Source organism: Chenopodium album, chromosome 3, assembly GCF_948465745.1.
Source record: "Chenopodium album chromosome 3, dcCheAlbu1.1, whole genome shotgun sequence".
NCBI classification, from domain to species: domain Eukaryota; kingdom Viridiplantae; phylum Streptophyta; class Magnoliopsida; order Caryophyllales; family Amaranthaceae; genus Chenopodium; species Chenopodium album.
The window spans coordinates 33,307,396-33,330,162 of NC_137836.1; the positions used below are offsets into that span (position 1 = coordinate 33,307,396).

Consider the following 22,767-nt stretch of genomic DNA (forward strand, 5'->3'; position numbering starts at 1 on the left):
TGAATTGAAATCGGATAAACAAATTGAACCCTCCCAAGACCACATTGCCGTGGTCTACAAGAGACTCACTGGGGAGGGTTTGGCTAACCTCCAACACGCCAAAGGGACGTGGATTCAACATCCCGTCCCAAAGTTTTGGCAAAGATTTGTCGGCCTCACTATTTTTGGGAGGCATGAACCAGCAAATGTAAGGAGGGATGAATTATAATTATTGGCATCCTATGTTATCCCTAATGCTGAAAAATTGAACATACCCCATAGGATAGCCAATCACTTTCAAAGGGCGGCCAATGCGGCTGAAGCGGGTAGGTCTAGGGCACCTATTGATTTTAGGGGGTTAGTGACCCATATTGCCATAAAACACCTAGGTTGGAACCCGGATGGGCATAGGAAAGTAGCGGGCTCAAACCTCATGGACCTAGCCTATTTAGGGAGTCTAAATTAGATGCAACCCGTGGGAGGTGACACTTGGTGGATAGTCCACCGACAATCGGGTAGGAGGGACCAAGCCTTTACCTTACCCAACCCCGCCTTGACCAAATTTGAGAAGGGAAAGCCTTCTTACACATTTAAGCTGAGATTAACGGTCAAGGCGAGGTTCAAGCACCTCACCCTTCACCACAACCCCACCAATCACCCCAAGACCAATCCCCCCCCCCCCCACACCATTCACCACGCTACCCACCACCTCCACCCTTCACCTATGGCATACCCACTTCCTCGGTCGATTATAACGTCGACCCCAATGCCCCTTATGACTTTTTGGCTTTTAGGAGCCAATTGGACCGTATAGAGATGGGGCAAGGGAGAGTAGAGGGCATGATGCAAAACCTAGATTCTAGGTTAAGCACCTTGGATGGTCGGGTAGGTCACATAGAGAGGAACCTTGGGAGGGGTCTATACCCCATGTACGATGACTATGCACGCCGAGGGGATATTCCCCCCGAGGCTTTAGTTCCCGACTGGTTCCAATACCCCCAAGGAGGGTATTCCACCCCCGGAGCATTTGGTACTTATGTGGACTACTCTTCAGTCCATGGATATGGGGGTGATGCTCCTTTTGGGGGTATGGGGGAAAATGTGAACCCTAACTACCTGCAGGTGGTTCGGGTTATGGTGGTGCTGGAACGAGCCAGGGTGGTGCCGCTCGAGCTATGGAGGAGGGTATAAGAGGATGGATGATGATGAGGAGTAGCTTCTCCTAGCTATCTTCCCAAGTCAATGAGGGCATTGCTTGATTTGGCTTGGGGGGAGATTTCTTGTATATATGGTAACTCTCTTTCTCTCTTTTCTATTTATTGCTTTCCTAGTGTAGTTTTAATTGCTTTCCCTTATGAAAAAAATACAAAAAATTTTGAAAAACAAAAAAATTCAAAAATACGTTCCAATGAATTGTAAATCATGCTTCCCTGTGTCCCATACTTAGAAAATATTTTTTTGATTCTTGGTATATGATAATGAGCTTTGTGAATTTGTTGATCATGATTTGAAGTTTAATTGTTTGGATTCCTAAACATGCGTCAATTTTGCCAACTATTTGTGAATATAGTGCTTGACTAGTTGATTCGGTTAGGAATGTGTGTTAGTTCCTGGTATGTCAATGAATTTGAGTATTGGTTTGCAACTATTATTAATGTTTATGTAGCTCAATATTATGCACATTGAGGAGGACGAAGGCATTTGTTATTTTAGGAAGCCTTCAGACGATATTAGATACATTTGTTCCCTTCTTGTTACCCATGTTGTTGCTTGTGCCATTTTATTGTTTATTTAGCCACATTACAAGCCTATATGAGCCCCATTGGTTACTACTCTGAAGCTTGGCTTGGGGGAGCTATTAGTTGGTGAGGTGAGGGAGTTGTGGTGTGCACATCATTTGCACAATGTGGGAATAAAAGAAGAGTGATTGTTCTTTGATATTATGATTGGAAAATATTGATGTTTTGTGTTACAAAGTTAAAAATTTCCAATATGAGGAAAAAGAAAAAAAAGAGCAAAGAAAAAAAGATGTTTCATATGTTCAAATGTTCTATTTGAAGGTTGTTCAAGAAAAAAAAAAAGAGTTCAAGTTTGAAAAAAGGAAAGGAAAAAAAAAAAAGAATGAGTTCAAAGTTTGTTGTTCACTCAAGTTTTACATTGTTATATTCTTATGAGTGAAATTGTAAGTGTTGGGATTGTTTATATTGTTTGGAGTTGTATTTGGTGGATTCTTGTTGGAGTTAGTTATGTTGTTGGAGATGTATGATCATCATTTATTTTTGATCATGGGTTTAGTAGGATTTGGCTCCCTTAATGCATAGCTTTTCTCTCACATATTCCCATATTTATCCTACCCTTTACCCTAGCCTTACATTACAAGCTTTAAAGACCTTCTGACCTTGTGCATAGAGTTGTATGAATGTGAAAGTGTTGTTTATCAATACAAGTTATGATTTGACATATTTCGAGTCGACTAGTAGGTTGAGCGTTCATTGTTTTAAACACACGAGAGTGTGAGTTGGGAGGGCATTGTTCACAAATAAAGGGGTTGGTTGGAGAGCAATCGAGTACATCTTTTACTCGCCACATAAATGAGAGTTGAGTGCGTGAGAACTAGTCTTGAATTCTATATGCTCATGTGGTTTGCTTTACTTGACAATTGTTGGGGATGAAGGATGATTAGATGAATGAGATTGATTGACATTGAAGCATGTTCATTAGATTTATCTTGAATCGTTTGTGCTTGATTTTGTTTATTGGGATAAGACATGTTTTATATGTTCATTGACGAGTTCTTTGCTTAGGGACAAGCAAAGGTTTGGCTTGGGGGAGTTTGATATATCCAATTTATATAGTGTTTTACCCCCGTCCCACGGTCATAATTAGTAGTGTTTTTGGCTCTTTAGGACCACTTTTATTACTAATTTGTGTTTTCTAGTGTTTTCGTAGTTTTAGTTGAGTTTTACAGGAAATTGCACTTTTGGAGCATTTTCCCGGGTTTTCATGGATCGACTACGGAGGCTAGAAGGACACGACCATTCTTGAAGCCCAGGATCGGTGAGAGCCGGTGATTAAGGGCTCGGTATGTGATACCGGGGCTATTGGATCGACTAATCAAGACCCGATGAGGAAATTCGGATTGGGCCGAGGAATCGAGCCCAATTGAAATCCAAGCCTCGAAGAGGAAGCCGGGCCCGATCGGGCAAGCATACGCTTGATCGGGCGGCTGCGCGCAAAGGCACCCTCAAGGAAGAAGCGCGCCCGATCGGGTGAGCGTAGGCTCGATCGAGCGCGGCAGACCAAGCTTGGGCAAGTAAAAAGGCGGGCCCGATCGGGCGGCCCTTCGCTCGATCGGGCGCGTGTTTTTCTTAGAGCTGATTAGTTTTGTTTTAATTTTTGTTTTGAGGAAGGTTTAAGTACGAATTATGTACGTAAATTCTGATTACCTTCTTTCTTAGACTTTCTCTCTCTACTTAGGATATTTTCTCTCTCTTAATTTCTTTCTCAACTTTGTTCTTAATTACTTTCATTAATCCAGATTTCTTTTGGTAACAATTTCTTCTCTTTTAATTTCATTTATTTTATTTACTTCTTTGATTATGTTTTGCTTTATTCATTTGATTAGTTTAGTTATGATGATGTTTGAGTAGTTTTATTTCTAGGTTTTATGGGGATCTAATAAATAATATGAAGGGGTAAATTTGTGATTGTTGATTATCAATGCTTGGTCTATTTCCTATTGATTGATTTAATGCTATGCAATTAGGTTTGGCCAGATTTAATTGTATGAGTTTAGCAATATTAATTCGAGATTCGACAGTTGAGAATTGATGTTTAGGCTTACTTTCAATAGGCGGACTAATTTATAAATGTTTAAGTCGAGATTCGACAGAAGAGATTTAATACCGGTAAATTAACTCTGTGATTATAATACGTAGCGAAAGCCCTTTATAATCTGATTAATCAATGCTTGATGATTGCTTATTATGATTTGCCCTGGAATATTGTTTATTAGTGAACCTATGCCCTAGGTCTTTTAATATTGGATTTCTCCCTACTTTATTTCCTTCGATCTTATTTTTCGTAGTATAGACTTTATTTACAATAATATTGGTTACTTTGATGATTTAGGTTATAATAATTAATTAGGAGTAGAAAGACTTGTTTCCCTGTGGAGTTCGACCCTACTTCCCTATCTACTTTAGTTAGAGGACTTAGGTGATTATTTTTTTATTAGGGGATACGACTTTACCCTATCATATTCCCAGGCGGTGGTCAAGCAGACTTGCTGGTACCAGCTTCATTGTTTACTCGTTCTAGCTTGTCTTTGGAACGGATTTTCTTGGCAATGAGTGACCCATCAGAGGCCACATATGTTTCGACGTCCACATCGTGGTCGTCTTCATGGTCTGTAAAGACCTCCCCATCAACCGTGAACGGGTAGGGTCTGGCGGTGGTACAGAATCTTGAACCTTTTTGAGGTACTCTCCCCATAGACGACGCCAAATGTTTTGGGTTTTTTTGTCCCGTGGGAGAGTTACAGCTCGAAGACTTGTCTGGTAGCACCTGTACCTACAAAATAACGAAGACTTCGGGTGGTTGGAGCTCCGCCTCCGACGATCAAGTTAGAACGTGTTGGAGAAAGTGAAACGGTGCGGAAAGTAAAGTGAGATCTTCTCGGATTATGAGATCAGGTGTTTTCTTTGATGAGAGAGAATGTAGAGTGGTGTAATAAATGGTTGAATTTGTCTTAAAAATGGGGGATATATATCTCCCTATTTATAAGGTCGTTGGAAATTGTGCCCTCTCTTAGGTTTTCTGACCTAGATTTAGGGCCTGCGTCGTTTTGAGGCTTTCTCGAGAATTAGGCCTTGAATGCCGCAATTTCAGCAGATATCTTAGGCTAACACGTGTCAGCTGGTGAGCACTCAGGTGGAGTTGTCCAGGCTTAACACGTGTCTATCTCTGATTTGTCCACGTATTTAGGGTATTTTTACCCTAAACAATACCAAAGTATTCGTCTCTTCAAAGACATCTGATAAAATTGGAACGATACAGAAAAGAGTAGCATGGCCCCTGCACAAGGATCACACGCATAAATGATACCAAAATATTTAGTAGTACCAACAAATCCAAAAATATTTTATTGGTATCAACATATTATTTGTTGGTATTTAGATGATATTATTTAAACACAAGTTAGGGCCTATTCTTTTTAATTTATTTTCAGTTCAGTTTTATTCAATCATTATTTCTTTCTCATATAAAATATTCAATTCAATTTAGTTATGTTTAATTCAGTCAATTAGAACAAGCCCTTAATACCAATACCAATTTTTAAATGAGCTGGTCTGCTGGACCCACAAGCAAAATTAAAAAAAAAAAAAAAAAACCTTTCTCTCTCCTCACACACTCTTCTCCACATTGCTGGGCCCATTGAAACTTTTTTTTTTTTTTTTTTTTTTTTTTTTTTTGGTGTAATATATCACTTCCCGCCTCACACACTCTTCTCCATCTCAAACTGAATCACCATGGGAAAAGAGAAGAAGAACAACAAGCGCCGCCGTCCCGACACCGACAATTCAAATTCCGACACCGACGATTCTCTCTCCACCATCAAAACTCCTCATCTTTCTCACAAATCCGTCCCTTTCCAAAAATGCCTTAAACCCGACACCACAATCCTCGAATCCCTCAAACAACTCGCTTACTCCATCAAAAACCCTCCTCCTTCCTCCTCTAAAAAACCTATTACTCTCGCCGACGTCTCTGCTTCCCTCTCCTCCTCCTGCCGTGAAGTTACCGACCTTTCTCTCTCCTCCGTTCAGTCAGAAATCGAAACCCTCGTTTTATCCCTCACTAAATCTATTCTCGCCGGAAATGGTTTCTCCTTCAGTGTACCCTCCCGTGCTTCATCCAACCATCTTTATATTCCTGAGCTAGACCGTATTGTTCTTAAAGACAAGTCCTCTTCTCGCCCCTTTGCCGCGGTTGGATCTGTCCGTAAAGCTACTGTGACTGCCCGGATTTTGTCGCTCATTCACCAGCTTTGTCTCCGTAGCATCCATGTTACGAAGCGTGATTTGTTTTACACTGATGTGAAATTATTCCAGGATCAATCTCAGAGCGATGCTGTTTTGGATGATGTTTCTTGTCTTCTTGGGTGTACTCGGTCGAGCTTGAATGTGGTTGCTTCTGAGAAGGGGATTGTTGTGGGTAGGCTTGTGTTTAGTGATAATGGAGATATGATTGATTGTACGAAAATGGGTGTTGGTGGGAAAGCGATTCCGCCTAATATTGATCGTGTGGGGGATATTCAGAGTGATGCATTGTTTGTTCTTTTGGTTGAGAAGGATGCCGCTTTTATGAGGTTGGCTGAAGATCGGTTTTACAATCGATTTCCATGTATCATCATTACTGCGAAAGGGCAGCCGGATGTTGCCACTAGGTTGTTTTTAAGGAAGTTGAAGCTTGAGTTGAATTTGCCTGTGTTAGCTTTGGTGGATAGTGATCCATATGGGTTAAAGATCTTATCGGTTTATGGGTGTGGCTCAAAGAATATGTCGTATGATAGCGCAAATTTGACTACACCAGACATCAAATGGCTGGGTATTAGGCCAAGTGATTTGGACAAGTATAAGATTCCAGAGCAATGTAGGTTGCCAATGACGGAGCAGGATATTAAAACGGGCAAGGACTTGCTGGAGGAAGATTTTGTGAAGAAGAATCCTGGTTGGGTTCAAGAGTTGGAGTTGATGGTTAAAACCAAACAGAAGGCTGAAATTCAGGCTCTCAGCTCTTTTGGGTTTCAGTACTTATCTGAAGTTTATTTGCCCCTCAAGTTGCAGCAGCGAGATTGGCTCTAATTCGATCTGTTTTGTATTGGTATTGAAGAGTGTCAATACTTGTATGCATAGAGGCAATGTGCATTGGCAGTGCGTATTATGTATCTGAGATTTTGCTAACAAGATGTATCTGAAATCTTTTTTACATGTCATATATTTCTGAGTTCCAAGAGTCCTGTTATATTAGTTTGTTGTATGAAATCATTTTTTACATGTCCAATATTTCTTAGTTTGTTCTTGGTTATGACGATTAAGATGCAGAGTTGCATACACTAAGTGTCATGGACGCAGGGGTGTGTATTGCCCAAAGCATCCACAAGTGTAACAGAATTTGCTCGTATAAATGAAATAAAAACAGTAAGTGATTTATTTCACCATTTCTATTTATTGGAATTTCTGTATTCATACAAGGCTCAGCTTTTGGATTTACATAGCTATATAGCTGTATGAGATATTTCGTATAAAAATGTTGTTAGATTTATTACAGTATGAAATAATGTACATGTACAATTAATGTCTAGAGCCAGCATCCGACCTTTGTAACCAATGGTTCAAAGATTTCCTTGGGACCAATAGCCTTTGCAGTACTGCAGGTCGTCGAGCTGAAGTGTCTAGACTATTAGGCAAATCACTCATTTTAGGAGCACCTCTCGAGTTTGAACCTAAATTGGAAGCACCTTCTTTATCTTGGGTTCTGTCAATTGTCATACCTGGATCTTCTGCATTGACTTCAAGCCTGAGTTCCTTCTTCAAAAGATTTTCTATTGCATCTCTGACCATACACCGTACGCCTACTTTTGTGATTCCTATGATAACTGTTAGATCATCTTTTACAGAACATCCTGCAATGAAATAAGAAGTTGAACACTATTGGATAACAATATTGCTGTTTATGGGACAACAAAAAATCGAAAGGAAATAAAAAGGCATATGATGTATATTAAAGAACAGCTAATTCAACTTAGCTGTCTATGCTGTACTAAAATGCTTTTCTAGTTTGGCAATTTCCTCTCCCCCCCCCCCCCCCCCCTTCTTCCCAGCACACACAATCATTGTACTTCAATTCCATTTTCATACCTGATTTATAATTTTCTTTAATCATACGTAAAGCTGCTAGAACTACAAGCCGGGCTTCTACCTGCACAACAAGTAGAAAACGTTCAATGAAGAAAAAGGCAGAGAGCTGAAGGCTTGAAACTGCACTCATATCAAATTACAACTCAGTGGAGTCTGTAAAGTGGTAGATAAGTTATAAAACTTTCAACATTACAAATATACCATGATTAGGAGAGTCTTCAATCAAGACTAAACAACAATATTCAACAGATTGACCTTTTGATAAAAGTGCTATGCTTAGTGTGTGACTCGGATTTTGTTAAAAAAAAAAGCTAAATAAACTCAACTATCCTGGCTTTTGCTACGGGCTCAACTTTGAAGCTCCAGACAAGCACTCTAAATAATAGGCTTGCTATGCAGAATCAATTGTGTAATAGGAAGTCAGAATTGCACACATCAATTCTATGAGGCAACATTGGGGAACCTAAACCATCTCCTGTTTTCTCTATAGTCTATAAACTATGCCTACTTGCCTTATCAAGCCAAGGAAAATTAGAAAAGATTCGCTGCTTTGATGCCACTGTCTTGATTACTTTGAATGTGAATCTTAATTAATAGCCAATTTGTTTAACTCAGGAACAAAATCATATCAAGGTCTCATTAGATAAAGAATAAAAAAAAATCCAAATTTCTAATGGTGGTACATGAAGATGGAAATAAAGTTTAATAAATTGATTAGCATTAGTTATAATTTGCTTTTTCATCTATTTTTATTAAAGCAATGCAGAAGAAAAGAGGCGGGATCTCAAGTCCCAAAAATTTGTATCTCTTCACTACAAAATGAAATGTTGCGTGTAATGAAAAAGCAAAGCTTCAAATTAATAGTACTTCAAATATATATTCAATGAGAAGATAATACCTCAGTTAATCTTATGCTACCAATAACAGAATTAGAATAACTATATCTTGAGATTCAATACCAAACAATGGATTCAACTGAAGTTATACAGATATTGTGTTTTAGCTGAAGTAATTACATTGATATACAACATAAAAATTAAAATAAAATTATTTAATTGGTTATTTAAGAGAATAATAAATATAAGTGAATATTTATATTTTAGTAATTCTTTTTTTTTTTTAGGTTACACCATTAAACATACCTTTGTCAGCCCCTGAATATCAACTGCAAGACTTTTAACTGTGTTCTTCCGTAAATGGGTTGCTACCCTTTCAAGAATCTGACTTCGCATTTCCCCTAGGTCAGCTTTGTTGAGTGAATATGAAAGTCCTTGCAGATTATTCCCTTGAATTACTCCTTCACACCATTCTTCAATCAGTAGTTTAAGATAGTAGTCATTGGATTTGTAGCTGATAGATAAAGTTAATGGAAAATCAAGAAGAATGTGAGAAAATATTATTTCATCAGAGCATGATATGCTGTGGAAGCATATATCCATAAATATCAAGACTTTGACTGAGTCCCAACAATCAAAACATTCAACATGCATGTGTATAAATCTTATGAACAGTATCATGCATGTGTATAAATCTTATGAACAGTATCATGCATGATATGATGATTGATACAATATCACCAGCTATAACACATAGCTAAACTGCAGGAAGCTGAAAGGCAGCAAAGCAAGATATTAAATGATTCAGGCCCCATAACACTGCTCCCCAGCAATTTTTAAGTCAAAATAATATGAACAACTGACAAGTTCACATGAGGCATAATGACTCCAGTAGTTATTTGTCTTCTAAACAATAAATCAATTAATAAAAGCCTTAATCCCATAAATGGGGTCGGCTACATGAACCAAATTTGATTATCTAGTGCGGTCATCCACAAAAATCTTCCTCCTCCATCCCTTACGACCCAATACATCATCATCATGCAACTCCATATACTTCATAATTCATATCCTTCCTAACTCCTTCCAACTAAGTCATTTTCGGTCTCCCTCTCCCTCTTTTAACCCCTCCATAGTCCCACTCTTCCACTCTTCGTACCGGTTACATGCCCAAACCAAAGCAGACGATTTTCCCTTAGTTTGCACTCCTACTTTCTTGTGAATAACCTCAATTCTGATTCTATCTCTTAGATCGTATATGTTGTTTATGTTCAGCTTGGTGGATACTTACAAATATTTTATAAAATAATATAGGTTCCGTTTAGTATGACGAAAAACATTTTCAACGAAAACAGATTTTTCATTAAAAAGCACAATTACAATGTAATTTTCCTTCGTTTGTATCCTTACAAGAAAAGTTGCACAAAAATTGAAAATGGGAGTGAAAAGGTGAGGATGGATGAGGAAAAAAAAAGGAGGTTAGAGGGAGGAAAATGTGACATCCCTTCTTTTGTAAATGAAAATGCTTTGCACTTAAGGCTAATTTTTCCACAATTAGAAACTTGTTTCCCACCCCTTCACTAAACAAACATAGGAAAATGAAGGAAAATCATTTTCCATGAAAACATTTTATATCAAACCAAACACTCCAAATAAACTTATAGTGCTAATTGTGCATACATGATATATCTGACTTTTTTTTTTTTGAATGGGACGTGATATAGTTAACTTAAATATAACTATATGATTTTTATATGGAAAATTTGTCACAAACCCTCTTAACAATTTATTTTTTTAAAATTTTTTGTTAAAACATATCGTATTTCAAACCCTTTTTTTTTTTTTTTGTCAAAAGCCACTTTTACCTGAAATATGGTCATTGACACATTATTCTGGCCTTAACCCCCACATCACTACCACACCACCTCCACCCGCATCATCATTGCCGCCCTACCACTCATCCTAACGACCTAACTACTCTCCCAAACGAAAATCACCCCTCACCATCCCAAAACCCTACCCTAACCTCTCGAAAATCACCCACACAACCTGAAATCACCCCTCATTGGCCTAAAACCTACCCTAGCCAATCGGATACCACCCCTCTCACCGCAAGAAGTCCACCATACAACCTCCTCTTTTCCCCCACCGTCGAAACCTTCTTCCCTCTCCTTGCATCTTTTCGGTAGTGAATGGGGAAGGGATGGCTAAGGGTTTTGGGGGTGGGGGGAGGGCGGTTGAGGGTTTTGCAAAGAGGGGGAAAGAGTCTCTAAGGTTTTAGGGGAAAGGGTCTCTAAGGTTTTAGGGGAAAGGGTCTCTAGGGTTTCGAGGGGAAGGGGGAAAGAGTCTTTAGGGTTTGGGGGAAGGGGGAGGGTTTTCCGAGGTTTGCTGGGTGGTTAAGGCAAAGGGGAGAGGCAGCAAGAGTGAAGGGAGAGACAGTTGGGTCTTCAGAGGGAGGGGAAGGGTGACAAGGTGATAGGTGGGTGGCGAGATGGGGTTTTGGGCTGGTGAGGGGTGATTTCAGGTTCCAAGGGTGGTTAGGGCTGTGATAGAACTGAAAAGCTAGTGCATATAATGGTGGTGGGTGGCCGAGTAAGGGTCAACACCGGAATAGTGGTTCAATGACCATATTTCGAGTAAAGGTGGCTTTTCACAAAATAATTTTGAAAGTAGGGCTATTTGGACAAAAGAAAAAATAATAAGGTGGTTTTTGACAGAATTTGTGCTTTATAAGGTGGTTTTGACAAATTTTTCTTTTTGTATATATTTTTATTATAATTTCTTAGTTTTAAAATGCTTATATAATTAGCTTTACTACATAAGCATCAATAATAATTTGCTTATAAAAAGGTTATTAAAAAAGAATAAAAAATATTGTAAAAAGGAGACAATAAATAAAGGATGATCTTCCATAATTTAATACTCCTTAAAGAAATTCCTTTGAACGCCAAGATATTCTCTGAATCGTTCAAAACTTGCATTCGGAAGTGCTTTTGCAAATATATCAGCAATTTGTTCTTCGGAAGTAAATAAAACTAAGCTGAACTTTGTGCACTTTAAACTTCACGCACGTAGTGAAATTTTATTTTAATATATTCTTTTTTTTTTTTTTTTTTAATGAGTATCAAATTCTTCGCAATAGCGATAGCATATTTACTATCACAATATATCTTTGTGGGTTATTTTTGAACTTCTCCCATTTTTGTTAAAACTCTTCTTAGCCGGATTGTCTGATTTGCTGATGCACATGCTGTAATATATTCTGCTTTTGTAGTTGATTGAGCCACAATATCATGCTTTTGACTTATCCAAGAAAATTCACCATTTCTAAGTGAAAACATGTATCCCAATGTATTTTTCATGTCAGTGATAGATATAGATCCAGCTCAATCACTCTCAAAATATCCAGCAAGTTCCAAATTTTTACTAGTCGTGTACCATATTATGTAATATGAGGTTCCTTTTAGATGACAAAGAACTTTTTTAATTGCTTGTGGGTGTGTTTGGCTTGGTTTCAGCATTATTATTGCTAACATGCTCCAACGTACATGGTACATGATGTTAGAACAAATTTAGAGTAATTAAACAAGGAAGACCACATATTTCTTCTAAGTACATATTACAGCCGCTTTCATAATAGTTTATTATCAACACTCTACGAAACACAAGGTTAACACGATATAACTATTGGGGTACAAAGAAAACACAATTGATTTTGGTTGTTTATCAAAATCAATCAACAAGAAGTTTGTGAACAAGTGTTTGTAAAAACCAAGAGAAAATGATCTAGAAAATTCTCTCAAAGGAAGCAATTTTAATGATGTTTTAATTCTTTATCATCTATCATGTATGTCAAATAAACTCAAGTTTATAGAGTTTATATGAAGAGCGGTTAACATCCAACAGATATGTCCGTTCACAAATCAATTTGTTTAAAAACTGCTAAAAGTCGTCACTTTTGAACTTCACTCAATCAGATAGGGCAAGCCCACACAGTTTGGCGTGCAAAAAACATTGAAAAAACCATGTAAATTCTGAAAGCACCTGTGCTCGATTAGACTGAGCAAAGTCGCCCAGTCAGGGGCCCAACATCGCAGTAAAATTTGAGATTTTCAGCGAAACTTGACTCGTGCAGTCGTGCTCACCCTACCGATCAGAAAGGGCGAAGCACAAATCAGTCGATTTTTTTCATGTATTGTCACTTTTGTACATCTTGCTTTGCAATGCCTCTAAGTATAATCATTTTATTATTCCTTCCAAACTCATTGTATTGTAAAAAGACTAAAAAACTCATATATGAACTCATAAGCACATTCATCTATTAATGTTCCAACATATCATATGTGGTTTATAGCATTTAGCATCTTCTGAATCATCTTCTTTGCTCAACTTTTCATTTTAAGCTATAAGAGAGGATATTGATTTGCTATTTTCCATATTAAACCTTTTTAAGATGTTTTGTCTTTTGTGCATATATTTTTTTTGACTTATGAAGATCCCTTGTACAAAGAAGGATTCATCTTTTCTCAATTTGGATCATTCTTCGATAATTTCATCCCATATTCCATCGGAGAATCGTATTGAATTTACAACACTAAAATATATGCTTGTTGTAATTAAAATTTCACTATGACATTGTACAACTTCAATATTTCATTAATCTGGGTTTTATTAAAGTTTAGTTTAAAATGAGAAGACATCTCATTAAATTATTCTAGTTTTTCCAAAAATTAATTAATGAGATCCTAAAATGAGGTGAAGAAAACATAAGATTAAATGTGTTGCAGATGAGTTAAATAGTTATACTATTCATTTGACCTCAAGTTCTACGTACACTTCATTTGGGCCAAAAGCAATAAATTTATCTATAAAACTAGTTTTGTCCCCCGTGCAATGCCAGGGTTGTTAATTGTATTTTAAGATTAATTTTTAATTTATATGTCAAATTTTAAAATATATCATTGATACAAAATTAGTTAGGAATTAATGTGATTTTATGACAATTTGATATCTAGTAGGCATGTAATGACTAACAATAAGTTTGGTAGAAATGTTCGAATTAATACATTAAAAAAACAAAAACATTAGCAAAAAATAAATTAAATAAAATTAATGTTCAAAACCCGTTGGATTGACCCGAACCCAAAACTTTAGGCAAGGGTTATACATTTCTTGATTCATAACCTGAAGTGACCCAATCCGAGATGACTCATGACCCGACCCTAATTAACAGGTCTACATAGTTTTAAAATTTTATTAGATAGTTAAGTATATTATTTAATAAATGGATGTTTTACGCTTTGAACTATTCCTTCGCTCTAAAAATGTTATGATATAAAAAATAAATTTATATGATAATTTTTTTGAATTATAATCTAATAATTTTTTTGAATAAAATTATAATTCAATTTGTACATATGAAATATTGGTATTTTAACGAAAATAAAACTCTAAACTAATAATTTTATCCTAAATTTCTATCCAAATATAATTCTAAACTAACTTTACTTATTCTATCCAACGTGGCGCGACACTTAGCGAAAAGTTGGAACGCCAAGTGTCGCTGCCTTGTGACTTGGCTAAAAGTTTAGCTTTATATATTAGTTATATGATGCCCAAATCTACATACTAGGCACATTATATTTTTAGCACTAGCAGAGATGGTTACAATGTCCTAAATTCCTGATGGATATCAAGGGTGAGGGAAATAAAGGCGGAGAGAAGTGAAGGGAAAAAAAAAAAAAAAAACAAAGGAATCCCTGTAGTGTAAGAAAGGCACTAAAATTAACAAGTTTGCATCATGACTTAATACCTGAAATTGAGAGCTATTATTTGAGACACAAAAAATCTTTGAACTTACCCAGCTTCCCGCATATCTTGATATATAGCTAGGCATTGTTGAACTTCTTGTAGGGAGCCATATTTGGTACGAGCTCTCAGCAGAGTATTATATGTTACCTGAAATAACCAGACTTTCAATCATCATCACATATTGGGACTTGGGAGTCTATAGTAAAATGCAGTTACTGCACAAGTGAAAGATATACACAAAATACGCTTGCCATGCCACCAAAAATAGACTAGTAGAACAGTAGAATAGCTTGAAGAATCCAGTCAATACAGATACTTGTACTTCACAGCTCATACTTACCAAATTTGGTTTAATGCGGTTCCTTTTCATTTCTGAGAATAATGAAAATGCCATATTCAGGTTTTTACATTCCACACAAACCTACATTAGAGGCCAAACATATTAATAACAAGAATTGACCTCATTCTGATAATATTCAAGATGACAGAAGCAAACCTTTATAGCAGTTGTATAAGCAACAACATCAGGCCTAATTCCTGAGTCGACCATGGATTTCATAATCTGCAGGGGTACAGGAAAGATATAAAGAATTTAAATTTCATTGATAGAATAGGAATGATTTTCAAGATAAGAAACAAACAAGCATGGTACTTCTTAAGGTGGAAAATGACATATAATTAAAGAAAAAATTAAGTGTTTGTGTAACTGGAATATGTATTACAATTAAGCAATGAAATTATAAAACCCTCTTGTCTTGCATCTTAAGCTTGCTCATCTTCAAAAGTAAGGATAGCCATTGATCCATATAAGAAATTAAACTTATACTTGAAATTTTGAAGGCCAGACCAAACTACAATAATTAGTCCATACTGTAAATTTATACATAAATCAAGACAAAGTAATCACTATCCTGCATGATATGTTGGAAAAAGCCAAAAAAGTACTTTCTTTAGCTTATGCAACTCTAATTTATAATAGCCCCATTAAAACCAACAAAAGATCATTATTTACCTGTAAGGCACCCGCTACATTTCCTGCTCTACCACAAATACTAATTAAAATTGTATAACTGATGTGATTCGGAGTAAGACCCGTTAATTTCATCTCATCAATTAAAGATTTTGCCCGGTAGAAGTCAGTACCACAAGCCTTCAAAAGTATATTGTATGTTGCAGTCGTTGGACTAAATGGAATACTCTTAGAAAAGCTCAAATTATGTGATGCAGTCATAATGTGCGGTGTATTTACAGTTGAATTTTCATCTGTTCGCAGAACATTTAAAGTTTTATATTCATTGGTAATAAGATCTTCACTAAAGTTTTCTGGAGATCCACTACTCTTCCAGGCATAGAAAAGACGAAATGCTCGGTCATACTGACATCCCTCCACACAGGCATGAAGAAGTGTGTTGAAACACTGTGAATTAGGCTGACAACCAGACATAAGCATCTCTTCAAAAAGCTGAGTTGCCTGGTCGACAAGACCACCATTAGCACATGCACTGATCAACGAAGACCATGTAACTGTATTGGGAGTAACACCAGCAGATAGCATATCTTCTTTGATTTTGATAGCCATTTGCCACAATTTTGCATCTGCAAATACCTGGAAATTTTATGCACTTGTTGAAATAAGCTATGCAAATGAAACAATCTAACTGCATATTTCACCCACAAATTACACAGAGAGATGCATAGGGCAATATGCAATAATGTGACTAAACTGAAGCATCAAGGGACAGCCAGAGAAGCCTGGCAAAAAAAGAATACCCAGTAAACATGGAAGGATATACCTTGATAATAGTGCTGTAAGTAAAAACATCTATTTTAATTGCTCCAGTTGATTCCAAATGCAATACCTCCCTGTATATGTCCTGAGCCAAGTCAACTCTTCCTGACAGACAGCAGGCCTTCAGAAGTATGTTGTAAGATGTCATATCTGCCTCAACACCCATACTCTGAAAGGACAAATAAAATATGAGACTGAATAACTGTTAATTATACAAGTCAAGACATATTTATAAATGATTCTCAAATTTTACTCTGCTGGTTATACCACACACATAATACAAATTAGGAAATCTGGATAAGTATTTAGGATGAGAAGTTAAAATTATTTTTAACAATTGTAGCAGCACATGTTTTGAACAAAGAATAAAAACAGTATGCAATAATTTTCGTTGGTTGCAACTTTGTAATAAAACAAGATACATTATGTGTATTGCAAAGTTAATCTAAAAACCAAAAAGGACCATAGTTGTCTGAACCAATAAAAGATCACTTTTGTCCCTTTTCCTGTTGGTTACTTGACTGGGAGTAAAGCTAAATACATTCAGACTTTCCAAAATCCACTAAGGTAACCAGAACATACAATTGGTTATTTCCGTTGTTCTAAGATACAACATTTACCCACAACACCTTTGTTATACCACATTGACTGATTGTGTATAATCAAAATTAAAACAGTACATAGTTAGATGGACGTATGATGTTATACTACAGCAGACAAAGGGATAAAGAAGAAAGGAACAAATCTATTCCAAAAAAAGTTAGGTACATGTCTCTCTCTAGTGTTCCGCAAGCTTTAGTATGTTACTACATAGAAATAGATGCTAGAAAGTTGAGACAGGACATTACTTGCATTTGCTTGTACACTTCCATTGTGTAAGTCAAGTCATGTGCATTCACATTCATGAGACTGTTGAAAACATAGATATTTGGGGTAACTTTCTGAGCCAGTAGATCCTGTAGTAATAACAGAAGCTTCAGAAAACAAGGACAACATACACAATAAAATTGAATTGGAAAATAGAATAAAGCGTGAAATGAGACAACACTCAAAAATTTTAGATGTTACAACTGATTCTTTTCAGACAAGAAGAGTTGGCCTATGCAGACAAAAATTTAAACTGTCCCTGCACAGGATATATCTAATTCTTCCTCTGCTCCATATCGCTTGCAACATACCTTTTGGGAGTGCATTTTGAGGAATGGATTTGAGGGTGTAAAAAATCAAATTAATCAAAATAATTTTAACACCTGTAAATTATTACCTTGTGCTTGTGTTTAAATTATATCGATTAATTTTGCTTGTTTAAACTCTCAAATATCTTTCTTAAAATGTGTGCCGAAAGGCATGTTGTGAGTAATATGGAAGTGCATACATTGCATTTATATCAAGGAAGGGAATATCATAATATGGCAAGAGTGATTAAGGATGTACATGGGATACTGTGCTCATCCTAGTACTATAATACTCCTTACATGTATGGAGTTTTACTATCTAAACTGGTTGTTTCCTTTTGATGCTTTTTGTTTCATGTTTGCTTCCCATTTCAATTCCATTCATAATACAGCTACTCCATTCCATAGAATCAAACAAATAAGCAAAATTCAGTTCCTTTTCATTCATTTTTCACTACCATTGACTAAATCAAAACAAAGGAATACCATTGAAAATGTCCCTTATTTGTTTTAGGGAAAATTGATATGAATTACATATATAATTTTTTCCATTTTTTTTTAGAAAATTGCACCATTTGTTAGATCCTATTCCTTTTTATGTTGGATCCCTTAGGTATGTTGCAAATTAGGTCTCTCCAAAGCATAGGATTTTTCCTTTATTACAACATCTATATTTTATTTGCAGATTTTAATCTAGCTATCGCCTATCGGTTTAATTTACATATCTTCAGTTTAGAATCCTCTTAACAAATCGTATTAGCAACACGCTCTAATAATGAATCCTCCTCAAACAACATTTGCAGTAGAATTACTAATTTTTTATTTCTCGGAAGTTGAGCAATAATTAATTTTAATTCATAGCTCATTGCTCAAAACAGGCATCACAAAGACTAGCAAATCTCAAAATAAAGTCAATTTCAAAACATGCATGTTGATACACCACGTATTTCAGGTAGTAATTATATACCAATACTAGCATGAAACCGAAAAGCTACTACAGAAGGCAAGTCAGCTTATCAGTCGATTAACCTTCACGCATTATACCCCAGTCAAGTGTACAGGAAAGTTATATCAAAACAAAATAAACATTATTCACAAAACGCACATTGTAGTGCTTTATCCTAACATAGCTGTCAAAGAAGCTACCTCATAGATCAACCTGGACTTGATGCAATCACCACATAAGCCACAAACATCGATTATAGTGCGGTAGACATACATGTTATGACCACTCAACTTCTGTTTCGAAGCTTCAAATACTTTTACAGCTGAAACCAGATCTGATCTCTTTCCAAATTCTTTAATCATGGTACAAAACAATATCTCTGCCTGTGGAAGGAGACAGGCATACCTGCCAAATTTGATTTTGACAATACCTGTTAAAGTGGACGTATAATTTAATTGTGTATCTACAAATGTTGCTTTAAATCATATTCTACTTTTCAGGTGATAAGGTAAATTGGTCCACAAAAGATATAAAAAGCCAAGATAATAAAGCTTCATGAATTTCTACACATTATAAGGCCAAATAAAATAAAAAAACCGATCAGACATCACAATCCCAAATCTGTAGACAAACATCCTTTGGATCATGACATGTGCTAAGGGAGCTAAATAGGAGACCAATGCCACTTTCACGATCACAAACTATATGACAGATACAAATATAATGCAGCAGCTAGATTCTATAACAGGAAGCTAAGAAGATCCAGTATGGCTAACCTTCAGCTGTGGATGATATGCGCTAGTAGGTCAGTCAGAAATTGGGTTTAGAACCATTTGGACTATATAACAGAATGATTAGTAATTTGAAGTTTTGATCACTTTAAATGTAACATCTATGTCTCTCCTTCATACTATGTCATATACAAAATGAAGGCATGTGAATTTGAGCCAAGCTCTTGAGTTGTTGCTTGCACATAAATAGGGTTATAACAACCTAAATGAAAATCACTCCAATTCAGCACTTTAATATTAACATCTAGAACTAGGCATCTTCCGTACTATGTCAATTACAAAAATAAGGCATGTGATTTTGAGCCAAGCCCTTAAATTATGCTTGCTTTGAAACGGAATAATATCAGCTTAAATGATAATCAACTCTTAAGAACTCTACTACGAATGCAGCATTACATGAGAAAATTAACTTTCGAATAGGATATCACTGTATTGACAAAGTTTTTTAGTCAACACTCTTCATTAAGATGCATGACAGTAGAAGAAATAAACAAAAGAGCACAACAATAATTTATTTTGTCCTAAAAGACAATGTATGATATTACTTCCATAAGAAGATATTAATGGAGAATCATAATGGTACCTTACGGCCAAGCTTGGGCTGCGCTTATCTATAGATATTTTTATCATTTCGCTGGGCTTGATCAAGTCTTTGATTGAAATTTGGAAACCTGGATGATTCAATGAAATGTCATAAAATAAAAGAAGTCAAACGATGAAACCCTTTTCATGATCACTCAAAGAGAACCAAACAATGACATTTCAAACCAAATTTGTAGGGTTTGGAAGTAACAACTTTTTGAGATACTCCTTCTATCCCTCTACAATAATGCCCCAAATATTTCACTATTTTAAAAGTTGTTTCGAGAAAAAACATGTGGTGTTATGAACTTGTCATCTTCCATGCATTTATCTATATCTTCCAAAAAGGGAATTTGGGTGAACACAGTGGGAGAAGCAATAAAGGAAAATGGGGCAAACCTTATGGGACGGAAGGAGTACTAGGCATTCAAGAACTAAGACAATAGAATATCTTCAAGTGAACCAACAACCATATGCGAAATGCAATAAACCAGCATATAGTATAAATGAGAAGAAAAAAAGACAACTATGAACACAAAATCCAAATATGAGAAAGTTACCCCCCTACCAAACAAGTATATGCATGTCATTTCTACGCCTCAACAAGCAATAATCAAGTCAGAGGTAATCACCCTTGAATCCTTGATGGAACTTACATGTGCTGCGGGTGTGTGTTGAGCATAGCCTTCTTAAAATCAAAGTGGGACACTCACATGTGTTATTTGGGAAGGCTGTGCTTCAACTCTCTTCCCAAATTTGAGGTCTTTTCTAACTTAGTCACATGTGATATTTCATGGGTGAGAGTGCATTTTCACAAAACTTCAATTCAATATGCCCCGAAGTATGTTAAAGCCATTAAAGGTCCCAACCATGGGCCTGGCTCTAACATACCATGTTAGAATGAGGACTAGGTCGAACTAGAGAAAGAGAGTCCGCCTCACAAGGCCAAACGAGGTTTCATCACACAACTATATCGATTACAAAGTGATGGTATTTCAACGAGGGACATTCATATGTGTTCTTGCTTCAACAACTTGTCACATTTCTTTAAAATAAAGAGACATTAGTATTATTGTTTCCAAACATAAGTCGACTTAGACAATGCGGCAATTAAATTCAAACAAAGGAAATACTAAGTAAGTCACCTTTAATAGATTAAAATCAAATTTCAAATTCTTAATAACAATGAAACAACTATTTGGAAAAAAAAAAAAAAAAAAAAAAAAAACATTTTCATAGTGAATCCTTAAATAACAAAGAAACATGGTGTATAGCAAAATTACCAGCCAACATTTCCATTAATTCAACGGCTTCGAGTAGATATCCCTCTTTTACAACCTTGAAACACTCTTTTTTAAGCAACTCCATAGTAGACCCATCAAACATTTTTAAAAGGGTAACATTCAATTGAAGCAAATATCCCAACAATTCAATAACATCCTTAATTCTCCCTTGTCTCAATCCCTTAATAACACCTGAAACCACAAGTTTAGAATTCAATTGTGTACCAAAAGACAAAGAACCAGTAGCATCAGAGCTCAAAACACGCTCCACAACCCTGACAAAATCATCGAACAACCCATCATCAACGAGCTTCGAAGCGATTTCGGCGTAATAAGTAAGATCATATTTACTAGAATTGAAGATTGGTGAGTCAGAATGAGGGAAAGTAAGAGGTGTAGAGGTAGAAGATGAAGAAGAAGGTGGAGTTAGGGAGGTGGGTTTGGAGAGAGAAAAGAAGATAATGTTGTGGAGGGAGAAAATTGGAGTTTGTTTATGGCTAAAGAAATGGTGATGGTGGTGGCGGTGGTGGTGGTGGTGGTGGCGAGTTGAGGTAACAATGGAGGATGAAAAAGCTGTGGTGATTACAAGATTCCTCATACTACGAATTTGGAGCACGGAAAGATGCTGAGAAAATCGGATGATTCTATAGTGACGAAAGAAAATATGATCACCATAAGGTTAAAGTAGGCCCAATGAGGTGTCATTTTCATGGTCATATAAGAAAAAAAAACCCTCCATTTTTAATGATAAACAATATGAGTGATTCATTTTTTCACACTACAAATTGAACACAATTAGTATTCTAATTTCTACAATACAAATATAATTTTTGAAAATTTTAATCCAACATAAAATAAATATTTTTCGAGAAAATATAAAACAAGTGTAAAAATTACATAAATAAAACTAAAAATTTGATAAATTAAAAAAATGCTGATAATAATAATTTATAGCAAAAATAGATTAATATATATAATTACTTGGATAAAAATACGTTAATTATGAACTATATAATCATTAAAATATTATAGTAGTCATATTTCAAACGACCACTATAGAATTTTTACCATTTTTTATGTTCCAAAAATTTATTTATGTAATTTTTTTTTTTTTTGATAAAGGATACAAACAGATTACATACTAATACTAAAGCTAATTAAATTAACTGTTGCTTCTCTGCAATTTGATGAGCTCGATGAACGCGCGGACGATCCACCTTATGTAAGCTACAATATTGAAAGGCTGATTCAAGTAGTTGAATCTTGCGGATGAGCTGGAGGTAAGCCACATTACCATGGCCATCCCCCCGAAGAAGGGTAACAAGATTATATAAATCAGTAAAAACCGTGATAGAATGAAACCTACGATCAGAAGCCCATTGTAGCTCGTACCAGCACGCCAAAGCCTCCGCATGTAAAGCTGAATTACACACCCCAAAATTACTTCCTCCCATGATTCGATCATCCAACAGGTCATCATTATCCAAGCACCAACCCATCCCAGCATGATGAGAGTCTTTGAACCAAGCACCATCAATTTGTAGTGAAAGTAAAGTACCATACCAAGCTGAGCTGTGTAAAACTTAAGCGGAGGAGAGGCCCCTGCGTCACCTCCCGCAGTATTATGGGTACTAGCCAAATCTGCCGAGGAGA

At 36.1% G+C, this 22,767-nt stretch overlaps 2 protein-coding genes and 1 pseudogene across 2 annotated transcripts; 2 read left to right on the forward strand and 1 right to left on the reverse strand.

Moving 5' to 3' along the window:
- Positions 1-4,998: 4,998 nt before the first annotated feature.
- LOC145625650 (U6 spliceosomal RNA) lies at positions 4,999-5,095 on the forward strand (annotated as a pseudogene).
- Positions 5,096-5,476: 381 nt separating this feature from the next.
- Positions 5,477-7,035, forward strand: LOC145623932 (DNA topoisomerase 6 subunit A-like). The gene has a single exon (XM_081676854.1). It carries the CDS (start codon positions 5,511-5,513, stop codon positions 6,843-6,845), a length of 1,335 nt encoding a protein of 444 aa, XP_081532980.1. The 5' UTR covers positions 5,477-5,510; the 3' UTR covers positions 6,846-7,035.
- Positions 7,036-7,168: 133 nt separating this feature from the next.
- On the reverse strand, positions 7,169-21,751 carry LOC145623931 (pentatricopeptide repeat-containing protein At5g02830, chloroplastic-like). The gene is made up of 12 exons (XM_081676853.1): positions 21,115-21,751; positions 19,833-19,920; positions 18,659-18,863; positions 17,186-17,293; positions 16,342-16,506; positions 15,561-16,154; positions 15,045-15,110; positions 14,889-14,969; positions 14,598-14,695; positions 9,044-9,251; positions 7,902-7,962; positions 7,169-7,666 (listed from the first exon to the last, which is right to left on the reverse strand). The coding sequence occupies exons 1-12, from the start codon at positions 21,710-21,712 to the stop codon at positions 7,335-7,337; spliced, it is 2,604 nt and encodes an 867-aa protein (XP_081532979.1). The 5' UTR covers positions 21,713-21,751; the 3' UTR covers positions 7,169-7,334.
- Between the last annotated feature and the right edge of the window lie 1,016 nt (positions 21,752-22,767).

Excerpts from the sequence above, each read along its gene's own strand:
- LOC145623932 (XM_081676854.1), top strand. The coding sequence starts at position 5,511 with ATGGGAAAAGAGAAGAAGAACAACAAGCGCCGCCGTCCCGACACCGAC.
- LOC145623931 (XM_081676853.1), bottom strand. The coding sequence starts at position 21,712 with ATGAGGAATCTTGTAATCACCACAGCTTTTTCATCCTCCATTGTTACC. Across the intron at positions 18,864-19,832 it reads AGCCCAAGCTTGGCCGTAAG|GTATGCCTGTCTCCTTCCAC; the intron begins GTACCATTATGA and ends CAAATTTGGCAG. Across the intron at positions 16,507-17,185 it reads AAGTGTACAAGCAAATGCAA|AGTATGGGTGTTGAGGCAGA; the intron begins GTAATGTCCTGT and ends TTGTCCTTTCAG.